Below are 22,718 nucleotides of genomic sequence, written 5' to 3' on the forward strand. Positions count from 1 at the left end.
AATAATAATACTAATAATAATAATAATAATAATAATAATAATAATAATAATAATAATAATAATAATAATAATAATAATAATAATAATAATAATAATAATAATAATAATAATAAAAAATAATGGCATATTAGCAAAGAAAAGCAAAGAAAAGCCAATAAATTTCCCTCAAGAGCTGAGCCTGAACAGCAGATACTAACCCAGGGGTAGGCAACCTCGGCTCTTTTATGACTCATGGACAGCATAGCTGACTCAGGAATTCTGGGAGTTGAAGTCCATGAGTCATAAAAGAGCCGAGGTTGCCTACCCCTGTACTAACCGCACGCAACCTTTCCGTCTCTAAGACCGACGAATCGGAAGCCACTGTTCCTTGGAAGGGGCCGGGCTTTAGTTTCTCTGCCTCGATCATTGGGCGCTTCTGACGGAGCGCAGGCGTGAAAGGAGGGAAGGGCCGGCTTTTCCTTGTTTCTCTCGCCCGCGCCGAAAGCGACGCTGTGAATCAAGATAATTCTTATTTGTTTATCGGGCAGGTCTATGGCTGCTGCAGGCTTGTCCCCTCGTGGCCGGGATAAGAACCGCGGCGGCCATGATCCCAACCCCGCGGCACCAGCACGTGGGTCCAGAGGGTCCCTTCAGCGCTGTTTATGAGCCCGCCGAAGACACTTACTTGCTGCTCGACGCCCTCGAGCAGGATGCCGAGGCTCTGAGAAGCGCCGGGTGAGGCGCCGATCGGCGGGGCTGCGCAAGCCCGAGAAGGACTCGGGGACTGCGGGCGGGCGAGCGAGCGAGCGGGCTTGGCTCGGCACTATAGGAAACACCTACGGTGCATTTGCAATTACACGGCCTAGATTGGCGAAATGTGTAAACTTGTGTCCCGAGGTGTGCAGAAGATCCATGGGGCACATTGGATAAGCCGGGTTTTTTGTTTTTTTTTATACAGCTAAGAAACGAACGTCCGGGAGAATTAAAGCTGCTACTCCTCGTATATGAGACGATTAAAATCACCCAGTCTGATCTTGATCTTGAAAAGCTTAAGTAGGGTTTGTCAGGGTTAATATTTGACAGGGAGAGGGCAGGGCTTGACAGAAAAGTGGAGGTGGGGAAAAACTTTCTGGACAAAAGAGAGTCAAGAAAGCTACGTGTAATCAGGAATCAAATTCACTTCAACGGAGATCTCAGCTCTTTGTAATCTATTAAATAACATACAACTCACCATAATGTGTGAACTTTCTGGTCACTAAGTTGGGGCCTGTTAACTGTATCTGTTTTCCAAAAGGCATCCTGCAAATACCATCCACGTACTGCATTCTGTTCTGTTGCGGAAGAATGGTTTGGCCATCATTGCATTCAAGTGATAGAAAAGATATTTTTTTTTTGCTGGGAAGAGTTCAAATAAATCTTACAAGGAAAGGTTGTGTGTGTGTGTTCGTGTGTGTATCCCCCCCTCGCCCGCTTGATATTGCTAGAATTACACCTGCCGTGAGGAAGAATAAGGCAAATAAGCATCTCTGGAATATTAACGTACAAGTAAACACCAGACATAAATAGAATAAAATCTATAAAGCCTCTAGAGCAGTCATGTCAAACACAAGGCCTGGGGGCCAGATCTGGCCCGCAAAGTGGTTTCATGTGGCCCGCGAAGCCATCCTGGAAACAGTGAGGGAACGGCCCCCACTGCCTTGGCCCTGGCCCAGAGACCCTCAGATCTGTCCCACTCCTGCCCAGGCCCCCATAGGAACCCTTGATGCAAACGATAGTTGGCCACGCCCACCCAGTAGGCCATACGCACTCTAGCCATGCCCACCCAGTAGGCCACGCCCACCCAGGCCATACCCACCCGGCCCCCTGAGGGCAACTGCAATGCTGATGCGGCCCTCAAGGAAATTGAGTTTGACACCCCTGCTCTAGACTTAGGTTACCCATAAATATAAAATGTTTCCTTATTGATACGTAAAATCGCATTGCAGGTAGAATTTATCAGTCTCAGAAATCAGCAAAGTTGAATAGTAATAATAGCAATAATTTATTAAAGTTGGATGCCACCTAACAATGAACAGCTTTGGGAAGCATACAAATATAATTATTTAATTTAAATTACAATTAGGGCAGTAATTTTTTTACGAATGAAGGCAAATATACGTGTCCCAGGATAATGTTGCAAGATCCAATCCGGGTCGGTCACTTGGGACCAGAGGATGACTGGCCCAGATTGGATCTTGCAATTATTTTATAGTTACAGATTACATTTATTAAACTAATAACTGACATTGCTCATTGATTGCTGGATCTAATTTTTAATTTGAAAATGGATAGTTCAGAAATGTATACGTTAAACCATGTATGTTTTTATATAACATTGTATTTCTCATTTTAATCTCTGCAAACCATTATTTTTGCATTCATTTAGCATTGATATATGCCTTGAAGTAGGATCTGGATCTGGAGTAGTTTCAACTTTTTTAGCTTCAATTGTTGGATCCAAAGCATTTTACATGTAAGTATTTATATGCCATTTGAGTTATACAAGGTAAGCAAGAAATAGGGTGCTTCTGATGCATAATTTTTGTTAGTTAAATAATGTAGCATAGTCTTTGGGATGTGAATATGAGCTATTATTACATGTAAATTTAGATATAATTTTTCACTGAGTAAAAACATTAGATAAAAGAAATACAATTTGGTGTTAAACAGTATATCTGACAGTTCCACAAGATAATGGCTCAGTTCAGAACTGTTGCTTGTATTTCACTATTGTTTTCAAAACCAATATTTATCTGCTTTAATGTGTCCTCAGTATGTATACAGTAGCGCTTTCCTACATGCAGTCACATGTACATTTAAGGTACAGCACAAAAACGACATTACTCTGCATTAAGATTTACAAGTTCCAGATGACTGGAACTTTGAGGATCAGTCATAATTTCCATTTTTTTAGGGCTGTCATAAAATGATCACTGAACAAATGGTTATTAACCAAGGACTTACATATTTCATGAAACCAGGGTCATCTGTGGAAAGCATCAGAAAAATCAAGATGGCAGTGCAATCAAATATCTAAACTATATCTGACCAATTGTTTTCCAAGGTAAACAAAGATAGCTTCTGTTTATTAAAATGTAATTTTGTGCATACAGGTGTACTGATATCAACCCTGTGGCTGGTCTATGCACAGCGGAGACAGCTAGACAAAATCGTGTTCACATTCAGCCAGTAATTACTGACCTGGTAAGACATAAATTGTAATTGATTTGTTTTGGTCAGCAAATTTTAAAAGGTTATTAATTTTCAAACATTGTGTATGCTAAATTTTAGGGTAAGAATGGCTATTATAACAAGTATCTCTAGAAGTGATGGAGCTCTTCTGCTTGCCTGTGTACCAGTCAGCTGATTTCATGACATAAGATGTGATCTGCCCTGCTCTGATATTGTTTTCAAGTGTTAGTTTGAATAATGTTAGTGGCACTTGGTACCTCAGTGTATTTTAGCTTGCGTGTAGAATGAGTGACTTAGCAAAAACATATAAAAGTTTTGGTGATGAGCATCTTACCAGTAGAGCAATCTGAAGCATGGGAATGCAAGACAAAGGTTATTACACAATATAACATGCAGGCTCCTTTACCCATTATATAATGTATGATAAACCAATTTTCATAGGCTACATGATAGATTTTAATTATAATATGAAACAAAAACCAGAAAGCAGGTATTGAATCGATATATTTTTAGTATTCTGGTTTTCCTGGAATAAGCACTGGTAGACGTAATGTGGGAATAAGATTATCTGGCATTAGATTTTATATTCTTGGCAAAATATGGTGCTCTCTCACCAATACCTGCTTTTCACTTTCTTCGTTTCTTCTGTAAGAAGGAACCTGTAACTTTCAATATCTTTTGTAGTGATCTGCATAATTGTATGTATTACATAAATGCTAATGTTTTTATTTATGTTCAGGTAACAGGATTGTTCACACGATTACATGGAAAAGTTGATTTGCTGTTATTTAACCCACCTTATGTGGTAACCCCTTCTGCTGAGGTATGATCATATGAGATTTAAGAATACCAATTAACAATTTACCAATTGTAGCAATGTATAGCTTCTGTAGGGACGCGGTGGCTCAGTGGGTTAGGACGCTGAGCTTGTCGATCAGAAGGTCGGCAGTTTGGCAGGTCGAATCCTGAGTGCCGCGTAACAGAGTGAGCGCCTGTTACTCGTCCCAGCTTCTGCCAACCTAGCAGTTCGAAAGCACGTAAAAATGCAAGTAGAAAAATAGGGACCACTACGGTGGCAAGGTAAGAGCGTTCCGTGCACCTTTGGCATCTAGTCATGCCGGCCACATGACCACGGAGACGTCCTCAGACAAGCGCTGGCTCTTTGGCTTTGAAACGGAGATGAGCACTGGCCCCTAGAGTTGGAAACGACTAGCACGCATGTGCAGGGGAACCTTTACCTTTACCTATAGCTTCTGTAAAGTATTACTAGTATTGAAAAAAATTCAATGAGATGGAAATTGATTTTTTCACACCCTAGCTTTTATATTTCTAAGCTGTTACTTATAAATAGAACATTTCATCTTTCACTTATCATTTTTCTTGTTTCTGCATCTTCTCTTGATATTTGTGGCTTAATCCCAATTCCATAGAGGCATAGACTATAATCACTGACTGTATCTTGGAGATGACCTAATCTATCTCCCTGTCCATTGAAGAAATCCAATATTGCAGCATCTGACAGAGCAAGGAGGAATCTAGCACTTCCCAAGAAACACAGAACAAGAACTGCAGAACAATTCTTAAGCATGTGTAATGTCCAATAGAAATACACGTTATTTCTTCTGAAATAACTTGGAACAGGTCTACCCTGTCTTCTTCTGTATGACAATCTTTCAGTTCAATTTTCCATATTTTATTTGTTCTAGATACAAACTCATGGAATAGAAGCAGCCTGGGCTGGAGGTAAAAATGGCAGAGAGGTTATGGATAGACTGTTCCCACTTGTGTCAGACTTACTATCAGCAAGAGGATTGTTTTATTTAGTTACAATTAAAGAAAATAATCCAGGTAGCCATACCTCAATTTCTTCTTAAATATTGTGGTGGTTGATTGTCATGCAAAATACTTTTTAATAGCTATGTAAAATCTTTTGAGTCCTGGGTAAAAATTCTATTTCAAATTTGATTGTAGTAAATGCAGGTGTAAGTTTTATTATGTGTATTATTATGTTGCTATTAAATACCATCAACAAAAGAACATAGATGCTCTTTCAAATGTAGGGCCAAATTATAAAGAAAATGAAATGAAGCACAAGGGCTATTTTTCTTACTATTTGTACTTTGGGCAGATTTATTTATTTAACCTGCATTGAATGCACGGAGTTGTGGCCAGCACAGGATACTGGGATCCTAAGAAACAGGCTAACTTTCCTTTTATTATATAGAGATAAAATACATGGAAATGGCTGCAGTGTACTGTCATTTTTTTCCCCAAGATTTTTTTTTAAAATTCCATTTATATCCCGCCCTTCTCCGAAGACTCAGGGCGGCTTACAAGCTTAGCAGTAGCCTTCATTCTATGTATATGCCTGCTTATTAGGGCTTTCACACACACCCCAAGTGGCATTATTACAAAGTCAGCTTAATTGCCCCCAACAATCTGGGTCCTCATTTTACCTACCTCGGAAGGATGGAAGGCTGAGTCAACCTTGAGCCTGGTAGGATGTGAACCTGCACTAATTGCAGGCAGCTGGTGTTAGATTAGCAATAAAGTCAGTTGTTATTTCTAAACTGAATGATAATCTCATTTTAAATTGCAGATGAAATTATTAAAATATTGCAGGAATGTGGTTTAAATGGCAAGAAAGTAATTTCCAGACAAGCAGGAAGGGAGTATCTTTCAGTACTGAAATTCTACAAATCCTGAAACTGGCTCCTGGAGGAATCTTCATACAGTAGACTCTTTGCTTTAAAATACCATCTTTACTACATTTAATTACAATTAAATTCTAACTGCTGTCAACAAGTATACATTAGCACATTATCTTAATTCAAAAATATGCATAATATTTCCATATGTGTAAAATCAAAATTTTGACAATAAATTTATAAAAGTGGAAACATTGTTACATTGTTTACAATCCTATCTTACAAGTAATTAAGAGAAGAGAGATTGTGGCTGTTGTCCTAAGGTTGCTTCTTTTTACCATCTTGAGTTTCAGAGATTCTGAATGATGAATTTATAGCATTGAAGTAATTCTCTTGTTTCTGTTGCATATTCTGACCTCAGGGGCAAGCAGAGTTTAAGTAAAAAAATAGCTGTTTCAAGCTTGAAATAGCTTTTTCAACCTTACGAAAAATGTTTCATATTTAGAATTCTTATAGGTGTTCTACACTGGCTTGGCAGAAATAAAAACAAGCACCTGCAAGGTAAATGTTTAAGTAAAAACAACTATTTCAAGTTTGAAATAGTTATTACAATTTCACAATAAATATTTCAGGTTTAGAATATTATTAGATAGTCAGAATCGTTAAAATATGGTTGGAACAGCTGTTTCAAACTTGAATGTATAAATTCAGAATCTTTTGCACGCCACTAGTCCCTACTACAGTACTGGCAATTGCTATAAGCTGCACTAGTTGGCTCGCAATATTGTTGGCCGCTACCTCAAATCTAATACACAGTTTAAGAATCAGTAGCACAGATGCATATGTGAGTATCTCAAGTGTGTGTATAGCCCTCTCATTTTGAACCCTTAATACCAATTCTAATCATGATCTCTAACTGAGCAAACTATTAAATTGCTCTGCATGCTGCAAAAATTCTTTCAAACTTAACAGGGGCTTTCTTATGTAAGACAAGATACACTACATAGCCAGAGATCAAAAACTGTTACATGTCACCCATTTCTACATTTCACATCTGAATATTTTAATGCAAAAATAGTAAATAATACTAATAAATGATCAATCAGTTTGAACTTTTTATTGTAGGTGAAGAAATTAAGGTTTTACTGCTCAGTCCAAGTATGATGGTTTTCAATTGCTTCTTTAGGCTCCATGAAGCAGAAAAATGCCTATTAGAAGAAAGTCTCTCGACAAAGAGGGCAAGTGGATTTGTTGCTAGATGTAAACCATTTGTACTAGAGGAATTCAGAAAGCAAATATTAAAAATAGTCTAGTATTTAATATTCACAATCAAACACTAGCTAGTCGAGATTAAATACTTTATGGCATCTTTAAATCTAAGTTAAATATTCAGTGCCTATTTGTAATGAAGTATTTTCATGGAATAGCCTAGTAGCCAACAATACTAGGCTATTTCATGGAGGCTACTCTTTCACAAGCCAATTTCCTGTAAGCTCTGATGTACATCGAAGGCACACAAAAAACCCCCTGAAACATAAAAACTTCCATTGCCCCTCTGAAAACAGCAAATCATTTCAATTTAAAGGATCCCGTAATTTGCTAAAGAGTTCCCTTTACAAAATTAACAATAAAATATTTTAAGCTTTTTATTTAATGTTCATATGAGTACCAGTAGCATTAAAGCCATATAAATTTCAGACTTGTATTAGTCAAGATACTTACCAGACAGGCTGAATGGAACTTTTTCTTGCATGTTCTGCAAGCTTTTTTGGGAAGGGAGTAGTTGGAACCATGTATAACTGAGAAACAGATCATGCAATCTTCAACACCCTCAAATCGTTTATCCACATTGTTTTTCCACAATGCTAGCCCTTCCATAATGCTTCCATTCTGTTGGGAAAACCATGCATTTCAGCTTTGTGCAATATCGCCATGCAGTGAAACTTTTATCCCAATTTTCCATTTTATTTTTTACAACGTCCTGTAGATGCACGTAATATAACTCACAATGCAGTATATAATATTATACAGTTAGGTTTTTATTTAGTGGCGATGAGTTGGATAATCAGTTTGACCTACCATATATTTTCCTGGGATACTGTTGCAGCACTGGAGATCAGTTAAGTGATCCGGGAAGAATGCAACTGCTTTATAAACTGGCCAGACAATTTTTTTTTCCTTTCAAGTACTTCAGGTACCTGTTAGTTAGAGCAGATCTTAATTCAAGACTGTATATGAAAAAGTACCTGATGAGTGAGATAAGTGCTAAGCTGCAGCATCCAATTGCGCCATTGCTGAACTGCTACACCAACCCTTTTTCCACTCTCTACAGCTATGGAGCCCAAGGGATAATTTGGGGGAAGCTGTATAATCAGTTCAATGAATATATCATCAACTGAGTAAGTAGCAATGACTTCTCGAGTAGCAGATCGAGCTTTTACCTGTAAAAATAAAAATATTAAACCATTTATTATAGCAATAATGTTTCGATCCCACTGTTTAGTTTTAAGACCTAGCTTAACGAACTGAATTGGAAGCGAAATTTCCATCACTAAGCGAACCAGTCATTAGGTGAAACATCACATTACCCTACCATTTAATGATGGCAATTCCAGCTGACAAAGATCTCACATTTTCCCAGCCTGTCTGACCTCCACTTCAACTCCACTCATCTATCTCTGTCCTTTTGATTGCCCTGACTTCTATTACCCCCTGCGGTTGCCTTCTGCCCAGCTGAGGCAGTTGTTAATCCTTGTGATGCCTTCCTGGGGCCTTACAAGGTTTCATGGAGGCCATGCAACACCCAGCACTTGCCTTGACTGGGCATGCCTTATCAGCAGGAGGAGGAGGAGGAGGAAGAAAAGGGCAAAGCTTGGCAGGAGCAGGTGGGAGTGTAAAGGGCAGAGATGGAAGAGATAGGCAAGGACTGTTGAAATGCACACTGCGGTCAAGGTGTCCCGCCAACTGACCACAAGTGGCATTGCAATAGCTAACTCCAAGGACCAGTCAAAATTGCCATTCATTTGGTGTTGTCATAATTTTGAAGAGTTGCTGAAGAAATGGTTATTAAGTGAGGACAACCTGTGGGTGATTTTTTTTTCAAACTTTCTGTTTTAAGCAACAATAAAAATCATGTTTATAATAGTATAGCACAGTAAAACCTCTTTCCACCTAAAGATGCTCAAACTGGGTTAAATAAGGCTGAATTAGTATTAATAGATAGTCAGTTGTACTTTCTATTCCACAATATGCACAATCCAATATTTTAATTAATAATCTGAGTATAACTTTAGACTTTGTTTAGAGCACAAATCTATACAAATGATAAAACAGGTCAAGTCTAACAAACTAATATTCTCAACATTCACAAGATAGAAGATCTGCTTAGATAACTTATATACATGCTATATTGAAGAGGTTTTTAAAAAAGTACAGATTCTATATTGTTAAGAATGAGCTTAACTGGAAGAAAAATCAGCATAATTTCGTATGCTTGGTAATCATAACTTCATATTTCTTATAGCTAATTGTAGGCCAGGGGTAGGCAACCTCAGCTCTTTTATGACTCATGGACTTCAACTCCCAGAATTCCTGAGTCAGCTATGCTATGCTGACTCAGGAATTCTGGGAGTTGAAGTCCATGAGTCATAAAAGAGCCGAGGTTGCCTACCCCTGTTGTAGGCTCTAACTAATAAACTACTTTTGCTTTGTTTTAATTGCATCTAGATATTTAATAGAGCACACATCAAATAATCCCAAATACTGTAGGGATATGTGGAATTGTATTGTCATCTTGAATTTATTTTTACAAGATAAACTATTATTTGACGGAGTGGCACCATTCAACAATAGCTAGATTTTTACATATATTCTAAGGCAAGGGCCCCCAACCCCGGGCTGCACCGATCTGTGACCTGTTTGGAACTGGGCTGCACAGCTGGAGGTGAGTGGCGGGTGAGCACAACTGTATTCGCAGGATCTAGGTTGTGCCCCCACCCATCAGAGAAAAATTGTCTTCCCCAAAACATCCCCAGAGCCAACATTTATTTAGTAGTGGAAACAACTTAGGTACTTCTTAGAACAGAAATGCTTCATAGAAGGTTGCTTAGATTGCAGATGACTTCACTGCATTTTTTGAGAACCCTAAGATCACCTCAGTGCCAGTGCTTCCAATCAACTCTCAGGAGATAGTTGTATCACTGCATTTCATCATGTATAGCACACAATGAACTGCACACAAATACATACACAGAGATAATAAAAAGATAATGATACAAACCGCCATGCCATTAAACAACTGGATACTGGTTTGTACAGAAGATATTTCTTGGGAAGACAGTATACCGCTAACATATTTGCTTGTAAATTTATCTACAACGTTGAAGACTCGCTTCTCGCAGCTGTTCCACCAAAGACGAACCATAGCTGGCAAATCTTTTAAGGTCATACAATAGACAGTACAGGCCAAATGTGGAATGTGTGAGGACATTGCTAGCGTGTCTATAGAACAAATGGGAAAAAAGTAGAAATAAAGCCAGTTTAAAAAGTGCTGGAGTTTCATATTTTCAATTACAATATTTCTATTTCTTAGTAATGTCAGTAAAATAGTATACATTCTTACTTGAATTATTAAGTGAAATGCCTCACAATCATTCACAGACAAGTTTTGGCTACTCATTCATCTCAATTTTTCTCTCCATTGGCCATTAAAAGGAAAAGGCTTGTGGATAATCATCCCAGATTTCTCTTTTAAAATGGGATGCTGACCATATAGAAGCATGCACATATTCTTTCAGCTTGGAATTTCAAAGGGGAAAAAATCTATGAAAACACTGTAGGGATCGGTAAGTCAAAAAAAATGCACATCTTGGTATAACTAAAATTTACTGAGCTTTAACTGGGACCTATTCAGCACAGAGTGTCAGCCATTTTGTGTTGATTGTGAATTACTGCAATAAAAATAAGGATATTTTAGGAGGTATTTGTTCTGCCATTAAACCACCTGAAAATAGGACAATATTTTAGAGGTTAATGACTAGCCCAGAGAAGCCCTAACCAAAAAAAAAAAAAAAAAAACTCAAATAATGAAATACAGAAACATTAAGAATATTTTGACTTGCCTTTGATATCTAAATCAAGCTCTTCAGTAAAATATGTTTTTATATCTTTATTTAAAAGTTCTGATGTTGATCCAGGAAAAGTTGGGTTTTCCGGCATAAGCCTGAACAAGTGATACAATAGTTTATTCAAACTCTTAGTTCTTCGAAGGTATTGTGAATAAAGAGCTCGAAGCTGGAAGAAAAATAACATGTAAAATAATTCCCATGAATTATGAAACATTTAAATAAAATAAGAATTCTTACTGGAAAATGCCTCTAAGCCCTGCTTCCAGAGACCATGAAGTAAATGGAATAGAGAAAGGTTCATTTAAAATTATGTTTTTATTTGATTTGATTTCTACTCTTAGCATCTAGTGAGCCCTTTTGGCCCCTGTAGGAAGGCCCATGCAAAAAAAAACAACTACATCATACTAGAGACCATTGGTGGCATTTTATTTCTGATAACAACAGATAAAATTGTTAGGTGCTAGCATGATACAGTTGATGGATAAACCGTACATCCATATAAAAACATACCTTTCCATCTTCTAAACAACCTGGGATTATGCACTGTGTTTACCGAAAAAGCCTGAATGCCTATCAAATCTTATTTCAAAATCTACCAGTCACAATTTATTTTTATTTCATCTTATTTGTCTACCAAACAGTTTATATTTTGTTATTAACAACCAAGCAATAATAAAATAGCCCATGGGAGCTCAATAGTGCTTCCCTATTGCTAGGGGTGAGATAATTTTTCCCATGTTCTTATGGCTAGATATATGAGAATACGTGGACAATCACTTAAATATAAGCCAAAAGTGTGCTGCAGCTGCATTAACAGAGGGATAGAATCAAGATCATGTGAAGTGTTAATACCACTTTATAATGCCTTGGTAAGGCCACACTTAGCATACTGCATCTAGTTTTGGTCACCATGATGTAAAAAAGATGTTGAGACTCTAGAAAGAGTACAGAGAAGAGCAACAAAGACGATCAGGGGACTGGAGGCTAAAACATATAAAGAACGTTGCTGGAATTGGGTATGCTAGTTTAATGAAGAGATGGGCTAGAGGTGACATGATAACAGTGTTCCAATATCTCAGGGGCTGCCACAAAGAAGAGGGAGACAAGCTATTCTCCAAAGCGCCTGAAGGCAGGACAAGAAGCAACGGATGGAAACTAACCAAAGAGAGAAGCAACCTAGAACTAAGGAGAAATTTCCTGACAGAACAATTAATCAGTGGAACAACCTGCCTCCAGAAGCTGTGAATGCTCCAACAGTGGAAGTTTTAAAGAAGAGACTGGACAGCCATTTGTCTGAAATGGTATAGGGTTTCCTGCCTGAGCAGGGGGTTGGAGTTGATAACCTTCAAGGTCCCTTCCATCATCATCATCATCATCATCATCATCATATTATTATTATTATTATTATTATTATTATTATTATTATTATTGTTGTTGTTGTTGTTGTTGTTGTTGTTGTTGTTCCTGACAAACCAACCTGCAATTAATTTATTTCTATTGCTAAGAGTAAAATGTTTATGTACACAGACGAACACTCTAACTGAACTGACTTGCTATCTGAAGGATTCATAGGGTGGTGGGGAGAAAATAAATAATTTACCTGGGAAGAAGCTCCTTTGAAGAAAGATAGAATTAATTTCCAGGTAAGAAGATATCCTAAAATAAGGCAAAACTCATCACTCATTGGCTGAATTTCTGCAAATTCTCCAACTGGAATGCATTCTAGGATGTTTTCTAGTAAATCTTCCTGAGTGGTAAGAACAGTCATAAGTGCTGCTGGTGGGGATCTAAAATAAAGAGAGGAAATATTGTGTGTAGAAAAAGAACAATCTTATTTTCCACACACACACACACACACACACACACACCTCTCTCTTAAAAAAGCCTTATTGCTTAAAACAGAAATAATAGGAGTAACTTTCATGACATAGTATTTTATTCTTTTCACTCCTTGGCCATCCGTGGCATCCATTTACAGAGTAATATAATTCTCACACGTACAGCTTTTCATTTTTCATTTTAAGAGCTCATATATCTTCCTCCACAGCACATATTTTTCTTAGTGTGCAGGAATCCAACAGGAAGCTCCAAAATGCATTAGTATGAGGAAGTCACATTATATCTCATATCTCTTTCTAACTAAAATAGTTTTTTTTTCTCTATTTGTCTCTAGGGACCATGACTAATGGCCATAATTTCCTCCAACCTAAAGAAAAAGAGTTAGGAATCTTAGAAGATAAATGATCAAGCTCTGATTACTGCTTATCTTTTTAATGCAAAAACTTAAATAGAATTAGTCTTCAAAAAGTCTCAATTTGATTTAAATTCAAGTTCAGAAACTTGAGTTCATGATCCATGCTGGAATTTGGAAACAGGAACTTAACATATTTGGGGGAAAAAATCTTCAATTACAAAATGTTTAATGTTACGATTTTTCCTATATATAAAACTCAACTTCGCAAATATTACTTGTTTTACCTAGGAGGTGAAACTATTTTCCTCACAATAACCCTAGGAGGTGGGATGGGCTAAGAGTGAGTGACTGGCCCCAAATCACTCAGACAAGCAACTCTATAAATCATTGTAAATATAAAATGAAACGTACAATAATAGCTCCTCCTCTTCATCACCGTAAGACCTGAGATCCACGTTGTCAAATTTAGGTAAATCAGACATTAACCTAGAATATGAAACAAAGAAATGAGAAGAACCTATTTATATTTTTATAGCATAAATCTTTATCTGGCTTTGAGAAGTAATCACAATAAAATGATTTCATATTAAAACATTAATTTTTGGTATATGACAGACCCAGTCATTAAAAGGCTACGGTGACAGACTTGGTTTTTTTTAAATTAATAGCTGCCTTGATTGGCATGACCAGTCATAAAATTCAGCAACTCACCAATAATTTTAGATACTATACATCCCGGGGGAGTAGGGGTAGGGAGGGGATTTCTATGAGGCAGAAAGATGTATCTGCTGATACATATTACACGAGAGGCTGATGTTTGGCTCTGAAGAATGCCAGATTCTTATTGAATGAAAAATAAGTCAGGCAGGTCAAGAAATCCAATGGCCAGGATGATTAACTGAGTCACACTGGTGCCTGTAAGATTCATACAGTACATATCTAGAATACTGCAAAGAACCACACAGTACTTGATAACTAGAAGTCTATTTTAATTTTAATATGCTCCCTCCTCCAGCAGATTCATGCCACATCCATGGAAGAAGTTATCAAAGGGAGCAAAAAAGGCTACAGTAGTAAACATCTCTATATTGTACTACGCTATCCAGCTCATAAAAATTCTGACGTATATGGGCCTGAAGTTATATTCACTAGTTCTGTTATCTTCCACTGAAAGCAGAGCCTGGGTTGATTAAAAAAAACTATTAGTATATAGAAAATGTATCATATTTTTGTACCGTGATAAAGAATAGTACTTCTACACTCCCTAGCTTTGAAGTATTTCTTATACTGAGAAAATTATAAATGGAACTAGAACATATCACAGCATGCTCTAAGGAAATGGGAAATAGCTTACTTGTTTAGCATGTGGTACACTGTAATTTGAACAGGTCTAACTCTGAAGAGTAGTAATGGAGAAAAAGTATTTAACAAAGTCTGTAGATTGTCAGGGAGATTTGTTTTCTGACCAGCCACAAATCTGGCAGGAAGCCTGTGGTTCAGTAACTGATCCTTTGATATATATGTTAAAGCTTTGCCCAAGGATTTCACCAAAGAGTTTTGAAATGATGTTTCCATTGCATCTTGTTCTTTTCCTGTACAGAAGGTACAAGATAATTCACAGCCTGAATTTATTCTAACAAATATTCAAGTAGCAATTATAAAGAATGATTTTCAACTAACTAAATAAATTTCAGTCGCACTTTCAAAATGAGTTTTACATGATGCCACTACCAGTGAAACGGAAAAACTGAAATGCATTCAAAGCAATTCTGAAAGAAGATGGTGGAATAGAAACTAGGAAGGAAAAGCAGTATCTTGCAATTATGTGCGGATTTTTTTTCTTTATAACATCCCGGAAATCACAAAATATCATCTACCTATTTTATACCGCCAATCTTACAATCACATCTTCACTAACAAAAACAGGGAGTGTTAAATAGCCCGTCAAAGTATTTTTTATGTTATGGCTCTGCATTGCCTGTCTGTGTATTTATACCCTCCGTCACCGACTTACTGGTGATTTTTGCCAACAGAGGCAGAAGCAAGCTATGAATGCCTTCTGAAAAGAAGTCCTGCCATTCAGACATGAGATTTTCTGGAAATTCTTCAATCATTTCAGGAGTTGCTGCCTGAAAGTACGCACTTAGAGAAGCACTCAGGTCACAGCTAACAGAAGCAAAGACCTGTACCTGTGCGGCAGGAAAGACTTCCGGGTTTTCACAGGTTGTCTGCAAATAATTAAATTAAATTATTCTTTCATAACCAATTTTAAAACATGTCGCATCAAGTAATATTTGTTAAGTAACTCTTCAGCTGTACATTTAAAAAAATCTGCCACTTATAACAAATCAAAACAATTTGATAATTAAAATATAAAGTAGTTAAAAGCATATTTGTGCATATTGTTTAAAGAATGATCTATTAACTACTAGAATCTACTCTAGAGCAACAAATTGATTTGTGTTCGAGTAGATTCTAGTAGTTAATAGATCATTATTTGAATATACACAAATATGCTTTTAACTACTTTATATTTTAATAATTCTGTTCTATAGTTTAATCCATAGTACTTTAATTTAGTATAGATGAGACTAACACACCTTAATTAAGCACATGCATATATTGATGCAACAATTGATTCTGTTTGCAGAGTACATGATGGAGCAGAAGCGTTTAAAAAAGTCTTAAACATTTTATAATCAGAATCAAAGAATATTGATCATGTAATGATCACCTTACTGAAGTTTACATAAGCTTTTCCATCATATTTTAGACTTCCAAAAAATGAGATTTTTCCCCCACAAGGAATGTGGCATTCTTTATATGCAGAAATCATATTATTCTCTTTATATTTTGTTACTTACCTCCAACCATGCTAGCATGGAGCACATGACAAAATCCCATTCACTCTCCAATAAAGAGAGAGGCTTCTTCAGCAACAGAGAAATGAAACGGATCATTTCTATATTTAAACTAAGCAGCTGTGGATTTGCTTCTTGTAGATTGCTGGGGCAAAAATTAAGAAAATGTTCAGAAGCTAAAACTAAAATGAAAGGGCAAGACAAATGTTTGTATTATAATAAAACCAAGACTTCCAATTTTGCTTGTCAAGATTTCATTTACTAAAGAAAATATTCAGGTGAGAAAGTTCAAAACAAACAAGAATGCAAACAACAAAAAAGTATTTCCAATAGAAAAGAGTATCTGCAACTCAGCACTGCACTATGGAATTCTTGGTGTTCTCCAAGCTTAGTTGTTTGCTTGCACATGTTTCATTAACCAATCTAAGAAAAACATGATGTTACCTAATTGGCTAATGAAACATCTACAAGCAAACGATCAAGCTTAGAGAACACCAAGAACTCCACAAAACAATAGCTGATTTATGGACAGTTCAGCTCGTATAATGAGGTATATTAAGGCATTTCTCCTTGGTGAAAATCAACAGACTCAGAGCACAAAAGTATATACTAATATTAAGTACTTCTATATCGCAATGGCAGCTTTCAATAAAAAAACGGATTATTTAATGAAATTAAATTAATTAAATTAAATTAAATTAAATAATTGATTCTTTAAAGTGTGATGCTCTATAATCCTGTATTTAGCTCTGGGAAGTGGGGGGGGGGGGAAGTGGGTGGGTTTGGGGTGGGAGGGATTTGGGGATATATTGTAAAATTTTGTTTTTGTAAAACTCTTTAATAAAAAAAAAAGTGTGATGCTCGTTATAATCTGTGAACAATAGGAGTGAATTAAGATGCACTCTTATTCCTGTTATATACACATGATGTCTCTTCTAAAACAAAATGCATTCAAATGCTGACCAGTTTGTCAAAGTTGATAAAAAAGACAAGCTTGCAACTATTGGACTAAAAATCGTAGACTGAAATAAATAAAATTCGACTATTATAATGTGAGCAAGGCTGTTTTAGTTGTTTTACAAATTATAATTTACCAGCAGAAAAGAAAACTATCTTCATAATCACTGCGCCAAGATACGATGACCTTCAATATTCCAGCCATTAGTTCTCCGTAATCAGTATCTTGAGTATTCAAGCAGGAATTTAAAATGCCAAGATATCCAAATGCTCCTGAATAGTGTGAAATATCAGTTTAATAAAAGTTATTAAATGTTTTTAAGTATAGTAAGAAAAAAAAAGAATTAAAGGTTTTAGTAATCAGAACTTAATACTGACAATTCTAGTAAAGTAACAAGATCCATTAAAATAGATTTGCAATTATCAATTGCAAATAAATAGGTGATTATGTACACTAAACGCCCTACCTCTTCCAACTCAATGTAGCATTGGAGAAATTATTTAAGACACTGACCCTCAGTACCGAAGAGATCAGTTCCATTACAAGTCATCAGTTTAGCTGTAAACCTAATGACAAGTTCTTCCTTATCTTCCTCAGGTAAAAACGGAGACAGACTCTGAAGTGTATGCAGGTTCCCTTGAGTTAATGGGAAAAAGCTGTTCATGGGAAAAAGAAAATCAGGATATCAATATAAAATTGTTTTTGTATTAATTAAAAAAAAATACCAAAATCAGGATGACGGAGATATGTTATATGCAGAACTCTACGAGTAACAAAACTTATCTAACTTCAAGAAAGACAGACATTTTGGACGGCTACACCATTTATTTGAAACAATTACGGATCTACGGTTAGAAATTTTAAGTAATATAGGATAAAAGGCCATTAGTGAATTCAAGATATGTGTGCGTGTGCGTGTTACTGTTAGCTATTAGTTAATATAAGATTCAGAAGCAATAGACAACTATTACAATCCTATGTATATGTGTGTGTATACACTTATGTGTATGTGTATACACATAGATGTATATGGATATACATACATACATACAAACACACAAACACATACAACTCTACAGAAAAGGACAAAGTTTCTTCTGAGACCAATAATGGTAATGGCAACATCATCTCTATTTGCAATGGAAGATGTTCTGTACAGCCTTTTTTCCTGTCTTGATTCAATCAGTGTATTAGTAGGACAAAAAATTATAATCCCCACATACTCCCAGTTTACTATCTATGGTATCATACCTCTCAGATGAAGCAAAAAGTGCTTTAATCTCACAGGGTGGAAAGTTTTTTGTATTTATCAATTTAGCCATTGTTAAAGCCCAAAGTTGTCCACTCTCTTTTGATCTACAAAGAATACAAAGTTTCTAAGATTAACATGATTTATATATGAGTACAATAAAATCATTTGTATTTACAGTATTTTAGGTGAGAATAGTTTGTATGAAGGTACTGGTATATTAATAATGAAAAAAATCAAGATAATTTCTAATAAAAGCCTTATGAAAAATACATATTTTTCCTTCAATACTTACCTATTAAACAATATTTGTAAAAGTTGGGAAATATTATTGAGTAGATAGAAATTTTCATGTGAAATTTTCATTACTTCAGTATCATGAAGAAATTCAAGTAGCAGATCAGATGGATTTGCTAATTCTTCAATCCACTGTAAGGCATACAGCTGTTCTACAACTAGAAAAACAAAAATGTATTTTTTTTGTAAAATTTAACAGTTACTAGTTAGATGTATATAATTATTTAACTCTTTATGGTTTTATTAAATAACAAAACACTGTATTTAGTGTATATATTTATGATTTACATTTGGTTTATTAATTTACTAAATAAAAATAATTATGTATAAGAAAACTTACGAAAGCTTATTTTAATTATTTATAAAACATTTTACTCTTGTAGTTCTTCTAAACTTTATAATAATGTTATAATAATTATATGAATAGTTATAATAATTATGTCAATTTGTTATAATAATTTTAATAATCAATAAAGAATTGAAAATGAGAGGCAACAATGAGGACCAATAGTGGTATTTCAACAAATATAGAATGGTTTCTGGAATAGAGTAGCCTTTCTCAACCTTTTTAACTTGGAAGAAGCATTAAAATATTTTTCAGATCTTAGGAACCCGTATAAAAATTGGAAAAAATATTAAGACTGCACAAAACTATTCACTTCTAATCTACACAATTCAAGCTGTAAACATTTTGAATTGTGTAGATTAGAAGTGAATTGTTTTCATGTCCCAACAGCAAAGCAATAGGCCCACAGCTAAGTCACAGGGCGCAAAAATTCCCCGGCCACAAGCACTAGCATTTGGCACCGTAGATAATTTAAGAAGATTTTTTTTTCAATCTTGTTCCCTTGGTTAACCCATAGTTTCTTGAAGCAGAACACTAGGGTTTCAAAAAGCTCTAGTTGAGAAATGCTGGCCTAGAACCAGGAAATATCACTGTGGATGGCACCTATTAATTATGCAAAATGGTGCTATCCTATCATAAGATATGGTTGTGACATTATTTATCCCAATAGGTCATTATTGACCCCTAAAGTTTTAAATATAATTTTATTATATATTTAATGTAACATATGCCACATTTCTCTTTGGCAAAATGGCAATAACAGGAAAAAAAGAATATAATAGATTGTCACACACAGGTATTAATTTTTTTGGCTGTCACTTACTGATATTATCAATTTTTCTTCTTTCTACTTCAGGATTTTCAAACACAACTTCCTTTTCCAGTATCAATAATGCCATTCTACTAAGCAGAGCTGCAGTACAAAGATGGCTTGGAAGTTTAGCTGGGATAGAAAATGTATTATCTATTCCAGGTAATTCACAATTTATACTTAGTCTTCCTTCCAGAAGTGGTTTCCTCAACCACTGTAATGACATATAGAAAGAGTATAATATATATTCTTCTGAGACAAGCAAAATTTCAAATAATTCATTCCATACTGATACAAAATTTCATGAATATGTAACATTTAATTAATGATAATAATTAAAGCTAGATATGACACTAATTGTCAAGGGATATATTTACCTTACACACATATAAAATATACTATAAATATAAATATAATGTATAATTATATAAAGTATATTTCATACATGGAAAAAAACACTGCTATACTTAAAATATATTTCAAATGGGTATGCTGAAAGTAATTATTATAATGTATATTTTATAATAACTTTCTTACACCTTTCATTTATTTTAAACTTAGAATAATTAATGAAGGATCCTTAGATGAAAATCTAAGCAGGTAAATATATGAACACTGACGAATACTCTACCATGTATCAATTTTGCAATGGCCTACATCAGGGGTGTCAAACTCAATTTCATTGAGGGCCACATGAGCATTGCGGTTGCCCTCAGGAGGCCGGGTGGGTATGGCCAGGGTGGGCATGGCCTACTGGGTGGGTGTGGCTAGAGTGCATATGGCCTACTGGGTGGGCATGGCCAGCTCTACATCGTTCACATCAAGGGTGCCTATGGGGGCCTGGGCAGGAGTCGGACAGATCTGAGGGTCTCTGGCAGAAGGAGGGTCTCTGGGCCAGGGCCAAGGCAGTGGGGGCCGTTCCCTCACTGTTTCCAGGATGGTTTTGCGGGCCACGTGAAACCACTCCATGGGCCAGATCCGGCCCCCGGGCCTTGTGTTTGACATGTCTGGCCTACATACCTCACTGGACAGAGACTCCCGCATCTTTTCCCATTCAGTCTGACTTGGAGTAAGCCATTCAATATAATCTTCCAGAACACAAGCAGAAACATCTTCAGCTTCTAGCAATGTAGTCAACAAATCATTGACCACAGAGATCAAAACCTGCAAACTGAAAATCAACCAACTCTTTACTTGATACAGAATTCAGATAATAGCAAAATACCGGGGGGGGGAAAACACATATCTAATAAAATAGATGCAAGCGGACTAAGACTAACAATGAAACCATCATTTAGTATAATGAGCCTCAGCAAACCTCAGGCTCGTACAGTGAGCACTAAAAGAATCTCTGTAATGATTTGGAAAGTAAATCTGGATGACTTGGCAGCATACGCATTTTAACAACACAATACAACATACAGAATATCCACGGAAGACAAGTCCATGTGGTAAACAAAAGCTGAGAATGGTAGTTTATTGATTAAGTGATTACTGTCACTTAATCTCAATAAAGCTTACTTTAATTTTTTTTTAATTTTTAATTTTAATTCCATTTATATCCCGCCCTTCTCCGAAGACTCAGGGCGGCTTACAAGCTTAGCAGTAGCCTTCATTCTATGTATATGCCTTCTTATTAGGGCTTTCACACACACCCCAAGCGGCATTATTACAAAGTCAGCTTAATTGCCCCCAACAATCTGGGTCCTCATTTTACCAACCTCGGAAGGATGGAAGGCTGAGTCAACCTTGAGCCTGGTGGGATGCGAACCTGCACTAATTGCAGGCAGCTGGTGTTACTTAAGGAGGCATTAGCCCATTGCTCCACCAAGGCTCTTTTATGGGAAAAGGAACAAGAACCAAAACGGGATGGGGAAAATGAAGTTCCATTTACTGCCGTTCATTTAGCAACAGTTTGAAGTTATGAAGCGGCTGAAAAAGGTGACATACAACCAATCCTTGGATTTATGACCAGTGCAGCATCCCCACAGTCACATGATCATGATTTGGATACTTGGCAACTAATATACATTTACAAGGGTTGTAGCATCTTCTGAGGTCATGAGATCTCTCCATCTGTGACCTTCCCAGCCATGACAATGGGGAAAGCCAGATTCACTTAGCAACTGAATGATTTAACAACCATAGCACAAAAGATGGTAAAATTGTGCACGGTCAAGTGGTGATTCACTTAATGACCACATCGTTTAGTGATGGACGTTCAGTCCAATTGTGCTCCTGCTTTCAAACACAATAAATGTTGATCTCAGGATGAAATACGAACTTTTACTTAGAGGATATTTTAAAATCTCTATTAATCTGAGTTATGGCTAACTTTGAGCAAATAAATTATGCAGTGCATTCTAGAGCTACCTTTTTATATCCGACACTGATGTCTGAAGCTGGTTCTTAACCCAGAATGCAGATTTCTGTAGGAAGCTGCTCTCCTTCTGCAGAATGCTACGCTGATGCACAAGTGAAGTGATGCCACACATCCAAGTATGCTTTAATTTATTTATAAGGAAATCTACATGAAAAAAATGGATCAAAATGTGAATTATTAAACAGAATGATACACATGCTGTAAAACTGAAAGCTTTTGAGCAGAATCATGTTTTCATCACTTAACCAAGAAATCTATGCCCTTATTTTTCAATGAAACTATTTATGGACAAATGATAAAAAAGTTTATCCAATTATACTTAATATACATTCAAGTACAGATTAAATGGCTTAACTCAGACAGGAAAAACACATTACTACATCTGCTTGCTAAATAATACCAGGCCTAATCCATCCTTACTCTGTTTTACAGAATTAAATTTTTTTCTGTTTCTGCCAGGATTGGTGTTTTTTTTAAGAAATTGCACATTTCTCAACTGAAAAAGGTGTGGTTTTAGTTCATGTTTAAACAATGTATGTAAGGTACATTCAAACATGCACTTAAATGCAAAGATTCTGTTCTCCCAATATTTCTACCTGAAAACACAATCACCATTTTTGTAATCTTTAAAGTTA

At 36.1% G+C, this 22,718-nt stretch overlaps 2 protein-coding genes across 3 annotated transcripts in view; one reads left to right on the forward strand and one right to left on the reverse strand.

The window, feature by feature from the left end:
- The first annotated feature begins 437 nt into the window (after window positions 1-437).
- On the forward strand, window positions 438-6,045 carry HEMK2 (HemK methyltransferase 2, ETF1 glutamine and histone H4 lysine). 2 transcript variants are annotated; one of them, XM_081327617.1, is made up of 6 exons: window positions 438-714; window positions 2,405-2,491; window positions 3,132-3,222; window positions 3,950-4,033; window positions 4,917-5,058; window positions 5,810-6,045. In XM_081327617.1, exons 1-6 carry the CDS (start codon window positions 584-586, stop codon window positions 5,914-5,916), a joined length of 642 nt encoding a protein of 213 aa, XP_081183743.1. In that variant the 5' UTR covers window positions 438-583; the 3' UTR covers window positions 5,917-6,045. The 2 variants fall into 2 exon arrangements, with proteins under 2 accessions (XP_081183743.1, XP_081183744.1); XM_081327618.1 differs by having other exon boundaries at window positions 4,917-4,953; window positions 5,810-5,939.
- Window positions 6,046-6,953: 908 nt separating this feature from the next.
- The window catches only part of LTN1 (listerin E3 ubiquitin protein ligase 1), a 34,240-nt gene continuing 18,475 nt past the window's right edge, over window positions 6,954-22,718 (reverse strand). The window contains exons 14-30 of the mRNA XM_081327616.1: window positions 22,074-22,227; window positions 20,721-20,871; window positions 19,713-19,914; window positions 18,542-18,701; window positions 18,249-18,353; window positions 17,511-17,653; window positions 17,134-17,269; window positions 16,043-16,184; window positions 15,193-15,406; window positions 14,533-14,770; window positions 13,590-13,664; window positions 12,585-12,771; window positions 10,979-11,150; window positions 10,138-10,358; window positions 8,105-8,299; window positions 7,581-7,748; window positions 6,954-7,132 (exon numbers count right to left, since the gene is read on the reverse strand). Coding sequence (XP_081183742.1) covers window positions 7,070-7,132; window positions 7,581-7,748; window positions 8,105-8,299; window positions 10,138-10,358; window positions 10,979-11,150; window positions 12,585-12,771; window positions 13,590-13,664; window positions 14,533-14,770; window positions 15,193-15,406; window positions 16,043-16,184; window positions 17,134-17,269; window positions 17,511-17,653; window positions 18,249-18,353; window positions 18,542-18,701; window positions 19,713-19,914; window positions 20,721-20,871; window positions 22,074-22,227 — 2,726 coding nt within the window. The 3' untranslated portion in view covers window positions 6,954-7,069. The remainder of the gene's footprint in view (window positions 7,133-7,580; window positions 7,749-8,104; window positions 8,300-10,137; window positions 10,359-10,978; window positions 11,151-12,584; window positions 12,772-13,589; window positions 13,665-14,532; window positions 14,771-15,192; window positions 15,407-16,042; window positions 16,185-17,133; window positions 17,270-17,510; window positions 17,654-18,248; window positions 18,354-18,541; window positions 18,702-19,712; window positions 19,915-20,720; window positions 20,872-22,073; window positions 22,228-22,718) is intronic.

Source organism: Vipera berus, assembly GCF_964194415.1.
Source record: "Vipera berus genome assembly, chromosome: 4".
NCBI lineage: Eukaryota > Metazoa > Chordata > Lepidosauria > Squamata > Viperidae > Vipera > Vipera berus.

What these genes read in the sequence shown, in the direction of transcription:
- HEMK2 (XM_081327617.1), top strand. Translation starts at nt 584, where the DNA reads ATGATCCCAACCCCGCGGCACCAGCACGTGGGTCCAGAGGGTCCCTTC. An exon ending in GGATCCAAAGCATTTTACAT is followed by an intron (nt 2,492 to 3,131) that starts GTAAGTATTTAT and finishes TTGTGCATACAG; the next exon opens with GTGTACTGATATCAACCCTG. An exon ending in AATTAAAGAAAATAATCCAG is followed by an intron (nt 5,059 to 5,809) that starts GTAGCCATACCT and finishes TTTAAATTGCAG; the next exon opens with ATGAAATTATTAAAATATTG.